This window comes from Tursiops truncatus, chromosome 7, assembly GCF_011762595.2.
Source record: "Tursiops truncatus isolate mTurTru1 chromosome 7, mTurTru1.mat.Y, whole genome shotgun sequence".
Taxonomy (NCBI): Eukaryota; Metazoa; Chordata; class Mammalia; order Artiodactyla; family Delphinidae; genus Tursiops; species Tursiops truncatus.
The window spans coordinates 11651724-11671044 of NC_047040.1; the positions used below are offsets into that span (position 1 = coordinate 11651724).

General features: G+C 40.3%; 1 protein-coding gene across 11 annotated transcripts in view; it reads right to left on the bottom strand.

Moving 5' to 3' along the window:
* The window catches only part of RHBDD1 (rhomboid domain containing 1), a 115109-nt gene that overhangs the window by 47139 nt on the left and 48649 nt on the right, over positions 1–19321 (bottom strand). For 10 of the 11 annotated variants that reach the window (XM_073807196.1, XM_073807195.1, XM_073807190.1 and 7 more), the window contains 3 exons: positions 15576–15664; positions 11800–11856; positions 2181–2324 (listed from right to left, as the gene is read on the bottom strand). In XM_073807196.1, coding sequence (XP_073663297.1) covers positions 2181–2324; positions 11800–11856; positions 15576–15664 — 290 coding nt within the window. The remainder of the gene's footprint in view (positions 1–2180; positions 2325–11799; positions 11857–15575; positions 15665–19321) is intronic. The other variant, XM_073807199.1, reaches the window with a different exon arrangement.

A 19321-nucleotide genomic window follows, 5' to 3' on the forward strand; every position in this document is an offset into this window, starting at 1 on the left:
ATTCCTACTGTATTTCTAAGATTTACATCCAAGAGAGCATATCGTATTTACGTGCAATGGACAATCCAAGATAACAAATCGGACCACAGTTCCGTTAAGATTATGGCTTGTTCCAGATTAAATTAAATACATAATATCCTCACCTCCAGTAATACTTCATGTCTCACCTGGGAGTGATTAAGCAGCTGTGTGCACAGGACTAACCTTGAGAATTTGTTAAAATACAGCCTCTGGGGCCCTGCCCCCAGAGGTTAGGATTCCGAGGCTAAGGCATGCTTGCAGTGATTGTAATACCAGTAGTCCACTGAACCTAGTGATTACAAGAATGGCCCCAATTATCCACCTCTCCTTCTGTGCAGCCCCTTTGCCATGTGACTCTGCAGCTCCTCCCATGAAGAGATGGAGTCTATTTCCCTATCCCATGAATCTTGTCTGGTCTCATGACTTTGCTTCAGTAACAAAATACAGCGGAACTGACGATGCATCAGCCCAAGTCTCACTTGTTTCCACACTCTCCCTTGGAACCCTCGCGCTGAGGCCTTGTGAATGAGCCTGGGCTGGCCTGCTGGATGATAAGTCATGTACGGCCCAGTCTCCACCATCGCATCAGACAACAGTCCGTCAGGCATGTGAAGGACGTCACCCTAGAGCAGCCAGCCTCAGATGACCACTGCAGACACCTCAGCACACCAGCCGAGGTCACGGAAGCCTGGCCCAGTGGACCCGTACACACAGGAGCAAGAGGAAATGTGTATTGTTTTAAGCCATGGGTGGCAGGGTGATTTTAACCAGTAACAGACAACTGATAGACCACAGTTCTGATACTCTTCACCCGACAAGTACTAATTTATCTCTTCCTCCCCGTTTCCTAGGTCACCCCCTCCACGCACACTGCTGCTGCTAAGACCGTATTCCCTCAATTCAGACACCAAGTAGTCACAATTTATGTATTCCCATCATCTGGTGTGATGCCTGGTACCCCCCCGCCAGAGGTGCTCAATCCTTGTTCGTGAAATGACTGCTGCCGATTCACATACACAGGTCTGATCTCATCACTCCCCTGTGCAGAACTCTTACTGGCATTTACATCATAGACCAGATCCATTTTCCACGTGGCCTATTTAATTCTAGGACCTCTGTGATCAGGCCCTAGCCTCGCTGCTCACTCTTCTTCCCCTTCTTCTCTTAATGCTCCATTCGAAAGTGAAGGTGGGATGACCACACCGCTTGCTTCTGTGTCTGAGCAGATACTGATTCCTGCCTGGAAGGACCTTCCGCATCTCTGCAAACCCTACACATTCTTGAAGGTCCAACTCGAATGCCGCCTCTTCTGTGAAATTCTGGTAGATCTAGTTAAGGAAGAGCTCACCCCTTCTCACTGCCTCTAGCAATCGGCCTAAGCCTCTCCTAGGTACCTGACATTACGGTTACTTATGGCATCTAGCATGCATTTCCCCTACCAGAGATTGTGAACTTTGGGTGGTGGGGGGAGATTCCACTTTTTAACCTTCCTGTATTCTTTATCACAGTACATGAAACACAGTAAGACCTTAATAAATGTTTATTGAATGAATAGACGATTTTTACTGCTTTTTAAAAACGGTAATACCCAAACCCCGGAACAAATATGGCAAAATAAATACGGCGGTTTTCATATATCAGTTTGTAAAAGGATCTTCTGGAAAGTTGGTTAAGAATACAAATTCCTAGTCTCTGCCCACAGGAAGACTGGTTCAGCAGGCCTGCAGTGGAACCCTGAGTTTGAATTCTTAACAAGCTATTCATGTGATTTTGAGGAAGGCTTGTGGCCAACAGTTTGATACACAGCGATATATAGCCTACTTTACAGATATGAATTTCAAAGTAAACCCCTTCTTTCATGCACCTAAGAATTTTTTTTTAGGTTCCTTGACTTTAATGACAAAGCACTGAGTGCAGCAGACCTATAAAAAGAACCACTTTAACAATACATACATAGTCTGGCACCTTATTAGCTTAAGCTGCTAGGAATACGGCATCCCACCCCATTCTTTGTAATCACAATCTGCACACATTTTTTCATCTACATATCCTTTTTATAAACTATTTAAAGTTTAATTTGCTACAAATAGTCCTTTTTCAGACATCTCACCACGTGAGGTATGTACTTTAAAATAAAGTGAAGGGCGCCAAACTCCTACCTTGGTCCCGGAGGCTGGCTCTTAGCGCTCTCTCCAGCTGTTCCTCTTCACTCAGTCCCGCTGTATACGCGTCAAAGTTCCTGGGTACTTCTTCAGGGTAACCTGGCCTGCCACGTGGGTAATAATCCTGATATCCAGAGTAGCCTACAGGCACAATGAAAAAGTTATGGAATGCTGCCATGGACTATTCTTTTCATACTTCCTATTTTGTTAGCAAAGACAATAAAATAATTTATGTCATTCTTTTGACTACAGTGATAATCCTCAAAATTAGAAAAGATGACCGATGGATGGAGAATGGCTCCACGAAGGTGGGCGATGACTGTCCCGTCACTGTTGTAGCCACAAGGCCGAACACGGGACTGGATATGAATGAGTCCTTATGTGCTGAAGACGAAGAAGATGTTTATTTTTTAAATCAATTTTTACTGGAGTCTAGTTGATTTACAATGTTGTGTTAGTTTCAGGTGCACAGCAAAGTGAATCAGTTGTACATATACACATATCCACTCTTTTTTAGATTCTTTTTCCATTAGGTTATTACAGAGCATTGAGTAGAGTTCCCTGTGCTGTACAGTAGGTTCTTATTAGTTACCTATTTTATATAAGAAGATATTGAGCAGTTTATATATAAGAAGACATGAGCAGTACTGGAGAGGGGACTGGAAAATGGGCTATTGACATATGGAGTGGATTCTTTCAGTTTAGAGCTACTTAATACTTGGAGTATTTTCAGTGAAGTCCTGGCTGGAGCCAAGGGAATGGTTGAACTGATAGCTGATAAAGCCTTACTGTCTGGTGGCTCCAAACAATGAGAGGCAGACCAATATTTACAACACATTCTGCCAGGCTTCTGTGCTAGGTATGATACTTCAGAGGCTGATAACTACATCGAGAAATACAAGCCAGTGTGTCTCTAATTAGAATCCTAAGTCAGAGATCATAGTTTCTATTACTAGCACTTCCGAGAAACTGGTTGCAAGATTAAATGAGAGAAGAGACAACCTGGTCATTAAATAATGCTTTAAGAATCAAACTTCGACATACCATTAATAAAGGGCAAAGTTGACTTTTGCAAGGTACTTCCATCGACCTTTTCAAGTCCGTTTGAGTTTATTCCTTACATTTTTCTTTAATCACCACTTTTATGGAATTTGTTTGGAAGATATTATTTTTCCCCACAGACGATTACCAATCTAATTCTGGTATAATGAGAGAGAAGTATGTTTGATTTTTTTTCCCTTCTCTCCTTCCATTATCACACCCTTTGAAGATGATGTTTCAAATGTTTAATTAATGTGCTTATTATTGATGAAAATTCCTACCCTTCATAAGTCTTGTGTCATATGTCTCCATATCACCCACCATAGCACATGCCTGAGTTTAAGCTTCTTATTGCTTTAAAAAGACTAAAGAAAAAAAAATATCAAGCCAACAAGGGGAACACTGTAGGGCAGAACCTGGTTAATTGAAATTTCATATTCAGAATTTTTGATAATTGGTCTTGAGGCTATTTTAAAATTTACTTTTGTGTTGGTTATGAAAAAAATGCTTTCCTAATATATGAGATTAAAATGAAAACAGTTAATTTCCCATAAAAAGCTTTCAGGCACTCTAAAAGTCTTTATTTTCAAATAAAAAGTGAAAGGACAATAAAACACACTAGTTTCAGCTGATAATATATGTGTTTAGATAAATATTTGTCATATAAAGTATTTGTGTCTATTGGTATGTTTTTACAACTTTCATGAGATATAACTGACATACTATATAATCCATCAATTCAAAGCATGTAACTCAACGGCTTTTAGTATATTCATAAGAGTTGTGCCATCAATACCATAATCAATTCTAGAACATACCTATCACCCCCAAAAGAAATCTGTACCCTTTTAGCTCTCACCCTCTGACCTTCCTAGCCCTAAATAACCACTAATCTACTTTCCATCTCTGTAGCTATGCCCATTCTGGACAATTTTATAAACAGAATCATATAATATGTGGTGTTCTGTGTATGGCTTGTTTCATTCAGCATAATGTTTTCATGGTTCATCCATGTTGCAGCATGAATCAGTATTTCATTCTTTTTCATGGCCAAGTAATACTCCATTGTAGAAATATATCACATTTTGTTTATTCACTCATCAACTGATGACATTTGGGTTATTTCTGCCTTTTGACTATTGTGAATAATGCTTCTATAAACATCTGCATACAAGTTGTTATTTGGACATATGTTTTCATTTCTCTTGGGTACATACCTAAGAGTGGAATTGCTGAGTCATATGGTAATTCTATATTTAACCATTTGGAACCACCAGAATGTTTTCCAAAGCAGTTACACAATTTTATATTCACACAAGCAACATGTATGGGTTCATATTTCTCCACATCTTCACCAACACTTGTTATTAACTGTCTTTTTAATTATAGCCATCCTAATGGGTGTGAAGTGGTATCTCACTGTGGTTTTTGATGACTAATGATGTTGAGCATCTCTTCATGTGCTAATTAACCATTTGTATATCTGCTTTGGAGAACAGTCTATTCAGAGCCTTTGCTCACTCTTACTGATTACTACAATACTCTTCTATTTATCATCTATTACAAAATCTTCTCTGTTGGTACTATTTTATTTAATGTCCTTGAAAGTCACAGACATGAATGATTTAAACAAACATTAAATAAAATTGTTCAGGATTTCGGGGGCTAATCCTTTCTTCTAATGTAGTAAAAATTAATGGGCATTTACTAAATACCTCCTATAACGCAACTTCCATATTCTCTCTCACATGTTTCCCATGTCAGAATATAAACATTATGATATTTGAATCAGGATAAGGATATAAGTATACTGAATGATTTAGGACTGAAATGGGATCTGGACACAATTTTTAATAAGGACACTCTTCCTCAAATTGGTCTCTACGCAATAGAACAATCAGAAAAATTCAGCTCCCACTACTGTGTTGGGGAACACCCACCAGCAAGGTTCATATCCTGAGATAAAGACGACTGTGGCACTGCTACAAATCTTGCTTTCTATGCTTCTCACCAAAAAAGCCAACAAATAAAAAATAACCCCCCCAAAAAAAAACTTTTCTATAAGGGCAAATGGTCAAAACACAATAAATGTATCTACTTCACAAAGAATAAAAGAAAGGGGCAACCATTCCAAAACATAATAGAATATTTATGGATAAGTCGCTGAATACCACAGGATGCTTCAGTAATGCCTGAATAGAGAGACTGCCCAATTCCCTAAGAGTGCCAATTATTTTATTGCAACACAAAAAGCACATTGGGCACTTTCCCATATGGCTCATTACCACTTTCAAATCCCTGTGGAAAGTCATTTTGTTACAGAAGGTCTAAGCAGCATTTCTACCCTCTAAAATATTCAGCTCGTTCAAAATCCAAAGTAACCCCAAAGCTCTGAATAGCTATCTATGCAGATACCGGAAATAAGACATACGTCTATGGAGTTTCAATTGACAGGTAAATTTGCTACGATTTGAGGCAACATTTTCTTGATAGAGAAAAACATCTTTCCTCGTGTATTTCTTTTAAAATACAACCGAGCAGTGCCTTAACAAAATGTAAGCCTACAACTCTAAACATCTGAATATTATAAAATCTAATTTGGTACTTGTGAGACAAAACATGGGGAGAGAGAAAGGGAAAGTTTTAATGCCTTAAGTCAAAAAGACTAGTGTGGTTAAAGGTTCTATATCATCAGTCATAAATCATCAACAGGACCGAAAATCCCATCAATATCTATTATAATGAGAACAGGTCTCCTAGGACCAAAAATTTTCTACAGCTGTTCCACTGGCCCAATCAGATTTTTTTAAATCTTCATAATAAACATAGCTGGAAAAACCTAACAATCAAACACTTAAGATAAAAAAGTTTAAATTATATCCTGCAATGAATACTAGTTTAATATTTTTTTGTAGTTATATACTTTGGCTCCGTAATAAAAGAAATTCTGGTTATCATTATTCTATAAACTACTCCATCTGTTCCTTATACACATACCAGAATTTCACAGCAAAAGAGATCAAGAAACACCACCGAGATTAGAAAAATTGGTAACAGCTTTTTAAACATTCATGAGGTTCTCTGACCTATAAAGACTTTTCCAGCTAAGGATGGCCATATTAAGAATAAATCATTACTTGTAAGAGATACATATGCTCTCATAAAAGTTCCCTAGATGACCATTAGTATGGCCACCGGGCCATATGTAGCTCTGCCTTTGAAGAAATCCAATCACTTCAGTGGAAGAAATATAAATATGGTAATCTTACAGGGAATAAGAAAGAAAGGTGAAAGGGGCTTTTATTTTTGCCTTTGATTCTCTGGCCTATGTGTCTGCTGTGCTTATGCCTCTTTCATATGAAGGAGGCTTTTTGCAGGTTTCCGTTTTTCCTTTTTTTTAAATAAGTTCAAAAAAGATGAAAGAAAAGTCAATACGGGAAACTTCCCTAATTTGTAAGGTTAAATCAGTAGAATGTGCATCTCATATCCCTGTACAATAGAAAAAGCAGCAGCTAGGAATCAGTGACTTGCATTCTTAGTCCTAGTTCTATAACTAACTACCGGTATGACTTTAGCCAAATTACTTAACATTTCTAAACCTCAATTCCCAGCGGTCACACAAGATATTAGGACTAGGTAATCTATGATAGTTCAAGTCATGTCTGTGCACAAGTATGTTATTATTACTCTTTTCATCTAGAGGAACATTCTTGTTTCTTTTGGAGATTTAAAAAATGAACCAGGAGACAAGCTCCTTTTCCTCTAGCAACTCTGAGGTATTAGGAGCCATGTCCTCTGCCTACTAGAGAGAACAAGGTCAACAGGAAGAGAGAAATCACAATGGGAGACAGAACCAAAATGGTCTTCCTGTACAATTCACCTCTTCCTAGTCACATAGGCCGAGAAACCTCTTCTTATACTTAAGTCAGTGTAAACTGGCCTCCATGACAAACAACCAAAAGAACCCAATGCTCTTCCAAATGACTACATCAGCTTTGTTGACAACTGATCATCACACCTCCTCTCCTCGGGTGAGTCCACAGATAGCAGCAGGTGAGCCTGCATTGTCCAGCAGCCGTTCCTCTCCTACACCAAGACCACGCTTCTAGGATTCGAAGCATCCAGATCATCATCAGCAAAAGCCTCAGAGTAAAGCCTCTCTGGGCAGCAACAGCATTCATCTCGGTAGTCCCCAAGCCAATCACCTAAGCCTATGGTTTTCGTTCCTGAACCCATTAGAATCACCTGGGAAGCTTTAAAAAAGAAAGTCAAAGTCCCTGTCTCTATCCCTATTCTAACCTAATTGGCGTGGGTTGAATTCAAGGCATGGACATGTTGTAAAAGCGCCTCAGGTGATTCATACAAACAGCCAGGATGGATGACCATGCTCCGAGCCTTTAGAACTACAGCAAAAACGTATCTTCACTATAACTCCCACAGTGTCACTCTACTGAATACATTGTTCAGTGGCACTCCAGTCCATTCTGGATAATCCCAGACAGGCTTTTTCATAAAGGACTGAAGAGCCCTTTCCTTTCATGGCTTTCCTTAACTTCTACTTACTCATCATGACACAGCACCCCACTTCTTCTGGGTAAAACCTCCAGTGACTACAGCCCTGCTCCTTCCTTCCAGGCTGAACCCCGACTGCACTACATTAATATCGCTGAATTGAACTTCTACCTCTGCCAGGAAGGAGTAACTGGGACTGGACTAGCCCTTCTACTTAATCTTAAGTAGAAGTCTGGAGAAAATATATGAAACAAATGTTTTTAGACATTGTACAATTGGCAGTACAAGATTTTGAATCTTGAGAGAAAGGAAATAAAGGAAGCCTGGAGGCACTTTCCAGAGGTGGTGCAGGGAGCGTGAACACAATCAGATGCAGCAGGCTCCCTGAGTTGAGCTGGAATTTGCAGGGCAGAGTACAGCAAAGGAGAAAACTACGTGCATAGCAAAACCTCCAGAAATCTTCATGGGGTCGCCTGGAGATGTTGTTGAATATTAAGCCATGAGTGTGAAATTCCATGAGACCAGGCAAAGGATGCCTGAGAGCTATAAACTGAACAATTCCCAGAGCTCAGGCAGGGCTGGGAGACCTTTGCATTCCAACCAGCCAGAGCAGAGTCCCTGCTGAACAAAGGGCATTCAGGAGAGATCCCACAAAAATAACATCTCAGCCACAGCACAGAATTAACCCTAGAATAAAAGTTACTTTAGACCCACCCTCAAGAATTAAAGAATAAGCCCCAGAAGGATCAAACTAATCATCAGGAAACTTAACTGTGTGCCAGAACAAAGTCCAGTTTTCTTTAAAAGGAAAGAGACTCTAGCACTCAATACCACAAAATACACAATGTCTAGCATCCAATCAAAATCACAAGATAAAAAAAAAAGATTGTGACCAGGAAAAAAATCAGTCTAATGAAGCAGATGCAAAAAATATATAGATAAGACAGAATTAGCACTCAAGGACTTCAGGATAGCCATTATAACTATGCCCATGATTTAAATAAATAAAAACATGAATTTAATGAGAAGAGAAATGGAGGATATAAAAGGGAACTAAATGGAACTTCCAGAACTAAAAAAGAGAGTATCTGAGAGGAAAAATTCACCAGATGGGATTGACAGCAAATTCGACATTATGGAAGAAAGATCACAGAGCTTGAACACACAGCCACAAACACTATCCAAACTGAAGCCCACACACACACCAAACAACATAAACAGAGCCTCAGAGACTTGTGGGACAACATGAAGCAGTCTAACATTGGTGTAGGTGAAAATCAGATGGGAGAGGATATTCTTTAGTTCTTTAGTAAGACAAAAGCTAGAAGAATTGATTACCAAGAGACCTGCACTAGAGGAAATGGTTACGATAGTTCTTGAGGCAGGAGAAAAACGATACTACCTGGAAATTTGGATCTGCACAGAAGAACCTTCTATTTCTGCAGATCAACTGACATAAGCCCTGGGCCCATCCCTGAGCTATGCATGCAGTGAACAGACACAAGGGAATAAAAGAAGCAAAGACTTGGAAAACTGAACTACCACATAACTTAACTACACAAGTATCAGATCATCTCATGAGTGGTACCTGAATGGGATAGGCCCAAATAGTACAATAAAGGATTTGAAAACTGAACTGACATTGGAACCAACCACCCACAGAAAGAAAAACAGAATTTGTGCTCTGAACCTAACCAGGTTGACTGCTTGGTCAAACAAACAAAAATCAACATTCTGCAGAGGATTTTAACAGAATCTAAAATCTCACAATAAAGGTCAAACCGTTCAGATAGAAGAGAAATTTACCAGGCATACAAAACCAAAACAAAACAGAAGAATGTGACCAATTCTCAGGAGAAAAAGACAATCAGCAGGTGCCAGCCACAAAACAGGCCTCAGATGTTGGGATTATCAGACGGATTTTAAAGACAGACAATAACTGTGCTCTATAAGATAAAGGTGCACTCCTGAAATGCACAGACAGAGTTTTCATCAGGGACACAGAAACTAAAAAAAGAACCAAATGGAAATTTTAGAACTAAAATTACATTATTAAAAAAAAAGTCACTGGATAGGTTCGCTAGGTTCAATAGCAGAATGGAGATGACAGAGAAAGGAGTCAGTGAACTTGAAGATAAATCAATAAAAGCTATCCAATATGAAGAACAGAGGGAAAAAGATCGAAAGAAATAAATAAGACCCTGAGGAGCTTGAGGGACATTATTAAAATGTCTAAAATTCATGTCATTAAAGCCTTGAGAGGAGCAGCAGATTGGTGGAGAAAAAAATACTTATAGAAATTGTATCTGAAACCCTTCCAAATTTAGTGAAAGACAAAATACATGATAAAAAATTAGATACAAAACCCAGTAAAGACCCAGAAAATATAAACAAGACTGTAAACCGCCTTAACTTAATTGATATGTGTAGAGTACTACTTTCAACAATGGCAGAATACACATTCTTTTCAAGGGCATATGGTACATTCACCAGGATAGACCATACACTGGGCCAAAAGAAAGCCTCATTAAAGTAAAAGGATTAAACTACACTGAGTCTGTTCCCTAATAACAAGAGAAATAAATTAGAAATTATTAAAAAAATGATATCCAGAAAATCTGTGGCATATTGAAACAATAAAATACCATTCAGCAGTAAAAAAGAATAACTACTGATACATACAACAACATATATGGATCATAAAAAATGAGGTTGAATAACAAAAGCCAGATACAAAAGAGTACTTAGTAAATGAGTAGATTTATATGACGTTCAGGCTCAGGCAAATTAATCTATGGTGACAGAAATGAAACCAGAACAGTGCAGGGGGTAGTTACTGGAAGGAGACATTTTAGTAAAAACTCAACAAATGTCATTATTAGCTATCATTGCCTTATTGTGTATCACCCCACTCCACGGTTCACCATTCTACTTTCTATACCCTAGTTAGTCCTTTTCATTTCTACTGTTTCACCTTTTTAAATGTATGGCACCTACATTCTCACTCCTGGTTAAATACTGAGACAGGGACTATAGCTCTTTCTTTCTCTCCCACAGTGGTTAGTCTGACACGTGCACAATGAACCACTTACAAAGTGCTACTGAGTAAACCAGACTGAGGCTAAGAACCTGTACGGAAAAATAAAGCAAAAGCACCGTGTATATAAAGCTACAACTTATAGTCCAAATACAACCCACTGCCTGTTTTTGTAAATCAGGTCTTATTGGAACACAAATATGCACATTTGCTTATGAATAGTCTATGGTTGCTTTCATGCTACGACACAGGTTGACTAGTTGAGACACAGACCATATGGTCAACAAAGCCTTTAGAACCTCAAACAGTAGCTATCTGGCCCTTTACAGGAAAGGCTGCTGACCCCAGATTTAAGCTGCAGCAATTCCCGATGCGCAGGACAATAAAGCCACCCACTGCTTGCAGAGCCTACGGCTTCTCTGACACCTATCTGCTGGTATTGATCCAGGATATTGCAGTGCAGCTTCCCCAGGCTGGAATGCAAGAACTTTAGCCTAAAACAGGTCATATGCTTCAACAGGAAGTCCTTTCTACCTATTTACAAAGATATCTAGAAAAAATACATTCTCCTCTTTAAGTCACATGGTATTAACTATTAGAGGAATGCCTATATTAGCCTCTTAGGGCAAGCATGATTCTTTCTGAATATGTAGGTGGCATGGACCGTGGAGAACTGTATATCTGAAACTAACTTCTAACACTTAGCCAGCAGAATGGTCTCTTAGGCTGAGAATCAAGGGACCTGGGTCTAGTATGACTCTAACCATGTCTGAGAGACCTCAAACCAATCATACAGTATTTTCACACCAGAGTTCCCTCCTTCCCTAGCCTTCCCTAACAACGCGCCCACATGTGCTCCCCGGGTGACCCCTCCATCTAGCTTCCATGCATGTTAGAGGCACAAGCATATAATGTGTGAAGTACTCTCCAAAGGCATAAAGTATTATTTTAAAGTAGCTCTACAGTAGCAAACACTATCATTTTAAAATATAAGTTTAAATGTATTAAATGAAACACAGTACTTACCAAAACTATTAAAGTAGTACTGCTGTCCTGGGTAATCAATATTGGAGGGAAAAACGCCTAAATATGAAGGAAACAAACATTTTAATTGCAGGGGTAGGCTTCTCCCGCCACCCCTGCCAGCTTTACTGAGGTGTGACTGACAAATAAAAATTGTACATGTTTAAGTTGGGCAACGCAATTTTTTTAAAGGTGTACAATGTGATGATTTAATATACATATATGTTATGAAATGATTTCCAGAATCAAGTTCATTAACTCAAGTTCATCACTTTATATACTTACCATTGTGTGGGTGTATATACGTGAGAACACGTAAGATCTATTATCTTAGTAAATTTCAAGTATGTAATACAGTATTATTAACAATAGTCACCATGCTGTATATTACATCCCCAGAACTTACTCATCTTACAACTTAAAAGTTTGTACCCTTTTACCAACATCTCTGCATTTACCACCCCACGCCAACCCCTGGAAACCACTGTTCTACTCTCTGGTTCTATGAGTTTAACTTTTTTAGATTTCACAAATAAGTGAGATCATACAGTATTTATCTTTCTCTGGCTTATTTCACTTAGCATAATGTCCTTCCGGTTCACCCATTTTGTCAAAAATAACAGGATTTCTTTCTTTTTTATGGCTGATAATATTCCATTATATACATATAAATACCACATTTTCTTTTCCTTTTTTTTGAAGATGTTGGGGGTAGGAGTTTATTAATTAATTTATTTATTTTTGCTGTGTTGGGTCTTTGTTTCTGTGCGAGGGCTTTCTCTAGTTGTGGCAAGTGGGGGCCACTCTCCATCGCGGTGCGCGGGCCTCTCACTATCGCGGGCTCTCTTGTTGTGGAGCACAGGCTCCAGACGCACAGGCTCAGTAGTTGTGGCGCACGGGCCTAGCTGCTCCGCAGCATGTGGGATCCTCCCAGACCAGGGCTCGAACCCGTGTCCCCTGCATTAGCAGGCAGATTCTCAATCACTGCGCCAACAGGGAAGCCCAATACCACATTTTCTTCATCCATTAGGTTGTTTCCCTATCTTGGCTATTGTGAATAATGCTGTAATGAACATGGGGGTGCAGATATCTCTTCGAGATACTGATTTCATTTTCTTTGGATATACACACAGAAGTGGGATTGCTGGACCATATGGTAGTTCTTTTTATTTCTTGAGGAACTTCCATGCTGTTTTCCATAGTGGCTGCACCAATTTACATTCCCACCAACATCCTCACCAATACTTGTTATCTCTTGTCTTTTTGATAATAGCTATCTTAACATTTCCTGATTGCCATCTATATTATAAAGCTATAGTAAACAAAACAGTATGGTAGTAGCATAAAAACAGACACATCTGATAGAACACAACAGCCATAAGGCTGTAACTACTAACCTTTCCAACAATTAAGAGATTCTTTGTAACAAAGCTGAAAGCCATTATAAATGATTTCTAAACAATTGTTAAAATAAGCTCTCTTTTGTTTGGGGTTAGCCCTACAGGGAACAGAATTTGGTGGGGACAATGAAACCCTAACATACTCTCTGAAGTTCCTTAAGGTTCCTAATGACATAAGATGCACTTTGCCTTCCAAGGGACCAAGCTTGGTCTTTGAGACCTCTGACAAGTAGAGATGCTCTGGCTATTGAGAGAAGCTGCCCCACAACAAAGATGCTAGGTGAGCCACGTTCTTACCCTTCCTAAGGGACTTTCCCGTTTCTTAACCCTAAGAAAGCAGTAGGACAGACGACTCAGTACTGCTGAAGGAAAGGAGAGAGGGAGGAGTGACAGGGGACACCTTCAGTGTGATGCTCCTCTCCCAGGAGTTATCAGACAGCCGCCTTCATGTACTTGATTATTTTCCACAGGGCTCCCGTGTCACCTCAATTCTTAGATCACTCTAGATCTTTCTCCGGCTTCACCAGAAAAAACGGCGGACAGATTGCAGACCATTTGTAAATAGCACGGAATGTTTCAACTTTTAGCATTTAATTTTCTACTGTATTACACTGAAAATAGAATGATATAAAAGTAAGTCTCCTTAGAAAATAGACAAGGTTTTAAGAAGGAAACTAAGAGTTTAAATGTTATAATTGTGGGGGAAAATCCTCTTTAAAACCAAAATACTTGCCTAAATTTCATATGTCTGTAGAAAGCTTTACTAACCACTTAATCCTCAGACACACAAAGAAAAAGGAAACAAAACATTAGCCTCCCGAGAATCATTTCTTTTCCTTTGTCAGCACTGAGAGCATCTGGGCAAAAAAGCTCATTACTAGATTTCCATAATTAAGTTGTATCAAAAATATAATAAAACTGGACATTTTCAATAAAGGAAGCTCCTGCTGCCTCTTCCAAGCACACACACTAGAAACACAGTAATAGGCAAACATAGGAAAATAAAAATCTGCGTAGATGCAACACAATCTGTAAAAATCACCAGAAAGTGAATACAACCAGCTAATAAAAGCAACAGCACAGTGCTTGGAAAGCTTTCTAATATCATGAATATCATATGGTTCTCAAGAATACCAGTCACTGGCACAAACTGAAAATAAATTATTTATGGCTCAAGAAAAGGTAAAATAGTCTCAGAAGATTTCCCATGAATAAAAGATGAAATACTGGGGACTTCCCTGGTGGCACAGTGGTTAAGAATCCGCCTGCAATGCAGGGGACATGGGTTCGAGCCCTGGTCCGGGAAGATCCACATGTTGTGAAGCAACTAAGCCTATTCACCACAACTACTGAGCCTGCACTCGAGAGCCCGCGAGTCACAACTACTGAGCCTCCATGCCACAACTACTGAAGCCCACGTGCCACAACTACTGAGCCTGCACTCTATAGGGTCCACGTGCCACAACTACTGAGCCCGCAAGCCACAACTGCCGAGCCCGCGCGCCTAGAGCCTGTGCTCCAAAACAAGAGAAGCCACCGCAATGAGAAGCCCGCGCACCACAACTAAGAGTAGCCCCTGCTCTCTGCAACTAGAGTAAGCCTGTGCGCAGCAACGAAGAGCCAACATAGCAAAAAATAAATAAATAAATTTATTTATTTATTAAAAAAAAAGATGAAATATTGGAACTCATATGGTCTATAGAACAAGTGTTTGCAAAATATCAATAGTTTCCTTCTAAGTCAAGACCAGTATAGCATTTTCAATTAAGAGATCCAAAAAATTCATAGGTTTCTAAATAAAGTATTTTCATTGAGCATCAATTAGATGAAAAAAAAAATTTTAATTAAAAAGCAGAAGCCACACTTCAAGCAATAACAGACTTGGTTTGGCCATGCATGAATATATGTCTCACCCGCCAAGGACCTAGTGGTCATTCTGAATTCTTTAAAATACTGGCCTTGCACTTCAGTACAGATTTGTCTTTCTTTTTTTAACTTTTCCTTGTACTTTGAATTCATGGAATATTACAGAAGAAAGCATATTTTAAACCCGCTTTAAGTCTCCAAATTTCAAGGAAATCATGGTTTTTGGTGAGTAGCAATAAAGCTGTGGGTATAAGTGTGCAACGCTATTTGTCCCCTGAGAAAGCCTCAGGTTTAAAATTGGGGTTTGCAGCCTCTTCTTCGGAGCAGTGTGAGGACCAGCACCAGCTGGTTTACCTCTTGGTTTAAAAAGAGCCTATTAGGAAGCTCCTAAGCTGAACCACAGGGAACTGTTCCCGTTAAATGAAGATTCCCGTTAAAATGAAGATGCTTCTGCTCCCGTTAAAATGAAGATGAACTTCCAACCTGTCAGGCCAGAAGTGTTCTGTTCTGTACCTGAGCATATTTCCATGATCTTCTTCAGAGGTCCGCAGGTGTACATTAGTCCAACAAGGATCCCGGCCAGATGCCCGGCGAAGGAAGTCCTAGGGGAGAAGGAAAGCCTTCGTGAGTGTTTGCTCTGCTGCGGACTAGCAACCACCTTCTCATCAGCCCAGGGCGCGTCAATTAGTCACAGTCTGCAGGCTCTCTTCCACATCACGTGTTTCACACTGAGCAGCATTTAACTTAGTCCCAAGAACAACATTTCCTATCTTACCAAAAAAAAGTACAATGAATAACAACAATGACATGTTTAAAAGGCAATATCCCTCCTTGACCGAGAAAAGTGGGCTGGCTCCTTCGGAGTAGCAGAGGCATTTTGTTAAGACAACCCATTACACTTCTTCCAGTGTTTTCTCTGTAGCTCTTATCACAAAACATAAACGAAACGCATTTTCTCTGAATTAAATCTTGAATTAGCTAGCCACTGTGAGGGATGGGAGCTATCTGTGTTCACCACAGAGCAGACCGCTACGTTTTTACGCACCCCTGACTAGTGAGGCGGAGAGCAAGAGAAACTCGGCAGAAGAGATGTCCACACTGGGCCCCCCCAGCCCCGCTACAAATATGCATCTTTCAGTCGCTCAGCCAAGAAAACCCAAAAATGTAAACTTCAAGCTTGAAAGATGAGATAGAGCATTAAATTGGTTCCACTCTTCTTAAAATAGCATCTAAGATTGGCAATCATTTCTAAATATAAATACAAGGCAAGCCTCAGCTAAGTATATGCTGAATGAGTAAAAGAGTAAATGAGAGAAGATCACCCAACGGGGCTCTCTGCCACTCCCCAGCTCTTCCTCTCAATGCAGCCCATACCCTGCCATCAGTTACTCTCCCAGAACTGAGGTGAGGTCATGTATGTCACTGCCATGCTGTGGGGATCGCCGTCTTCTCCGTTGACAGGACGCTCTAGCCTGCAGTCAAGGCCTCCCAACGCCTGGCCCTGCCCACCTCCTCCTTCCACCCTCACCTGCTAAACCCATCCCCACAGACCCCCTCCCCCCAAGTGCTCACTGGTGACCACAAGGCTAGGAGGAACAGCGCGCCTCTCATAAAGAGTCACGTCCCAGTGGAAGAGTTGCTCTTTCCTTCTGCTGCCTGGCAACTGAAAGTTACCAAGGAGCTGGATGTGAACTCCAAGGGAACAGTGACTTCTGTGGTTTTCATATATGTATGTCATACACCTAGGACTGTGCCTGGCACAGGACAGACACTCAAATATGTGTTGAATGCATGATTCCAGTGACCCAGGATGGTTTAACCAAGAGCACCAGGAGGCAAGTTAAAACCGCTGCATCTTCAATCTCAGAGCGCTGGCTGTGCCACGGCAGTGACCGAAACGTGGCGCTGACGTTGTCACCCACGCAAAACCTAGAATCAAATCCAATACACCTTGTGACCACGGCCACAGAGGACAGGGTAAAGAGGCCCTAAATGCCACAAGCAAGGCAGCCACAAGTGACTGTCATTAGCTCAGAGCCAGGGAAAGACTTGCTGGTTCTCAGGAAAGGAACAGGCAAGGGAACACTTCAGAGAAAAAGACTAAAGGAAGCTTTCTGTAGACAGGATGGCACTGCCTCTTGTTCCCAACAGCCAAGTCGATCACACTATTGCCCAAACAAGGTCCTGCGTACGTCTACACACACCGAAAGTCTCTCTCTCTCACACACACACACACACACACAATTATCCCTCAGGACAGCTATTATTTTCATCAAATATATCTACCTCACAGTATGTTTAACCTGATAATAAAAACATGGGATCAGATACTCAGTTTTCCCATTTTCAGGGAAGAATAGTATCAACTGCGCTTTCCTTTAGCTTTTCCAAAAAAACCCAAAATTGTACTTATTTTATTCTATTTTTAGGCTAAATACACTCTCCAACTAGTTCTAGGAATGGCAAAGAAAGTGGTAGTTTGAGGGAAACAAAGAAGAGGCCAGAATCAGTTTTTTAAAAACAGTAACCTCAATTTAACTGAAAAGAATAAAATACATCAATATTTTTGAAACTTATTAAGCCAATCTTTATGGTGAATCATATAGATATAAGATGACAAGGAAGAAAAGTTTCAATTTTAAATCCCAACCTATTAAACAATCAACCTTGAATTTCATTTACAAGTTAGAGTCTAATATAGTTAAATGAATTTTTTCTCTCTCTAAATGGGTTTGTAGAAGTCTGAGTTATAACCTAATTGCAAATAACTAGGCAAGGGAGGCTGGCAGACCAGAGACCACACAGCATTACCTGCCAACATTCAGCATTTTCCACAAAAGTCCCAACTCGACACTCCTGCTGTCCTTATCATTTTCTTCAAGTTCTACACTAGTGTGCTTCTTTTAAAATAAAAAACAAGAAGAGGTAATGAGCTTATTCAGTCAAAACTGAGAACCTCTCAACATTACACACAGAAAGGGGAGGATACCGTCAATGAAAAAGGAATCACATGCTTGTTTCAAGACGTATGTTAACTTGCTCCATGCCGTAGGTAACCATGTGACCAACTACCTCTCTTGGCCCTCTAAGAGATACCCATGTCCCGAGAGAGGAAACAGACTTGCAGACAGGAAATGGAGCTGGGAACCACCTTCTCCCCAGCAGGATGGGGCACCCCAGTCCTAGGATTAGGGTGCTTTATCCCCACCCCCAGGGGGTGCTGGGAGGCCACAAGGAGGCCCTGGGCTTCGGGGGAAGAAGACACATCTGGGTGCTGATCAGTGGCTGGGAACTACCTTCAAATGTAACAGCTTTAGAAACAGACTGTGTTATTATGATCATAATTATACATGCTAAACACGTTTCAACATTTGTGGTGTCTGAGTATGCCCGTGGCTCCACAGAAGCCCTCCTGGAAGGCGTGCACTCTCCTCTGTTCTTAGTTATACCTTCAGGCTGACACCCCAAGGGGCAGGCTGGGAAAACCCTGCTCTTAGGAACAGCTTATTCTTGACCTAAGCAGGTCTTAGGCTGGGACTGAGGATTTGGTGATGACCTGCCTCCTCACATCGTTAAGTTAAGGTAATTCCTCAGGAACAGAACCACCATATTCAATGCTACATCCATGATCACACCTGGTACAGTAAATGGCCTGACACTAACACTCAGTAAACAACTACTGAATGAGAGGAGAAGTGGAATTAAAATAACACATAAAATGCACATATCTAATGTACATTACAACTGTATTCTAAAAACACAAGTCACACCGGCCACCAGTTAATAGCTGTTTTTGTACCAAATTTCACTGGGAGAGCTAATGATTGAACACAACACCTCCTCCCCTCCCTCCCCTGTGCACACTTGGACAAGGTATTACACAAAACATGTGCTCAATTAACATAACAACAGCACTAAGCCTATTATTATAGCTTAAAATCCATCACTGAGAAGCTTCACTTCTTCTGATAGCTCAATAGTGACTCTCTTGAGAAAATCATAGCAGCTATAATCAAACACTGACTGTGATGGTGCGAAGAGGTCACAAGAGCCAGATACACTGTTGCTGTGTGTGGTTACTCAGGTCGTACACTGCACACACTACTGTGAGAAGGCACATCATCTGTCCAGGGTCTCAAGAGTTCCACAAAGTAACTGACAGATCCAGCAATCAAATTCATATCATTCTATCTCAACGTCAGAGCAAGTTAAGTACTGATGTAATTTCATCTTAATAGGGGACAATACCATAATCCATT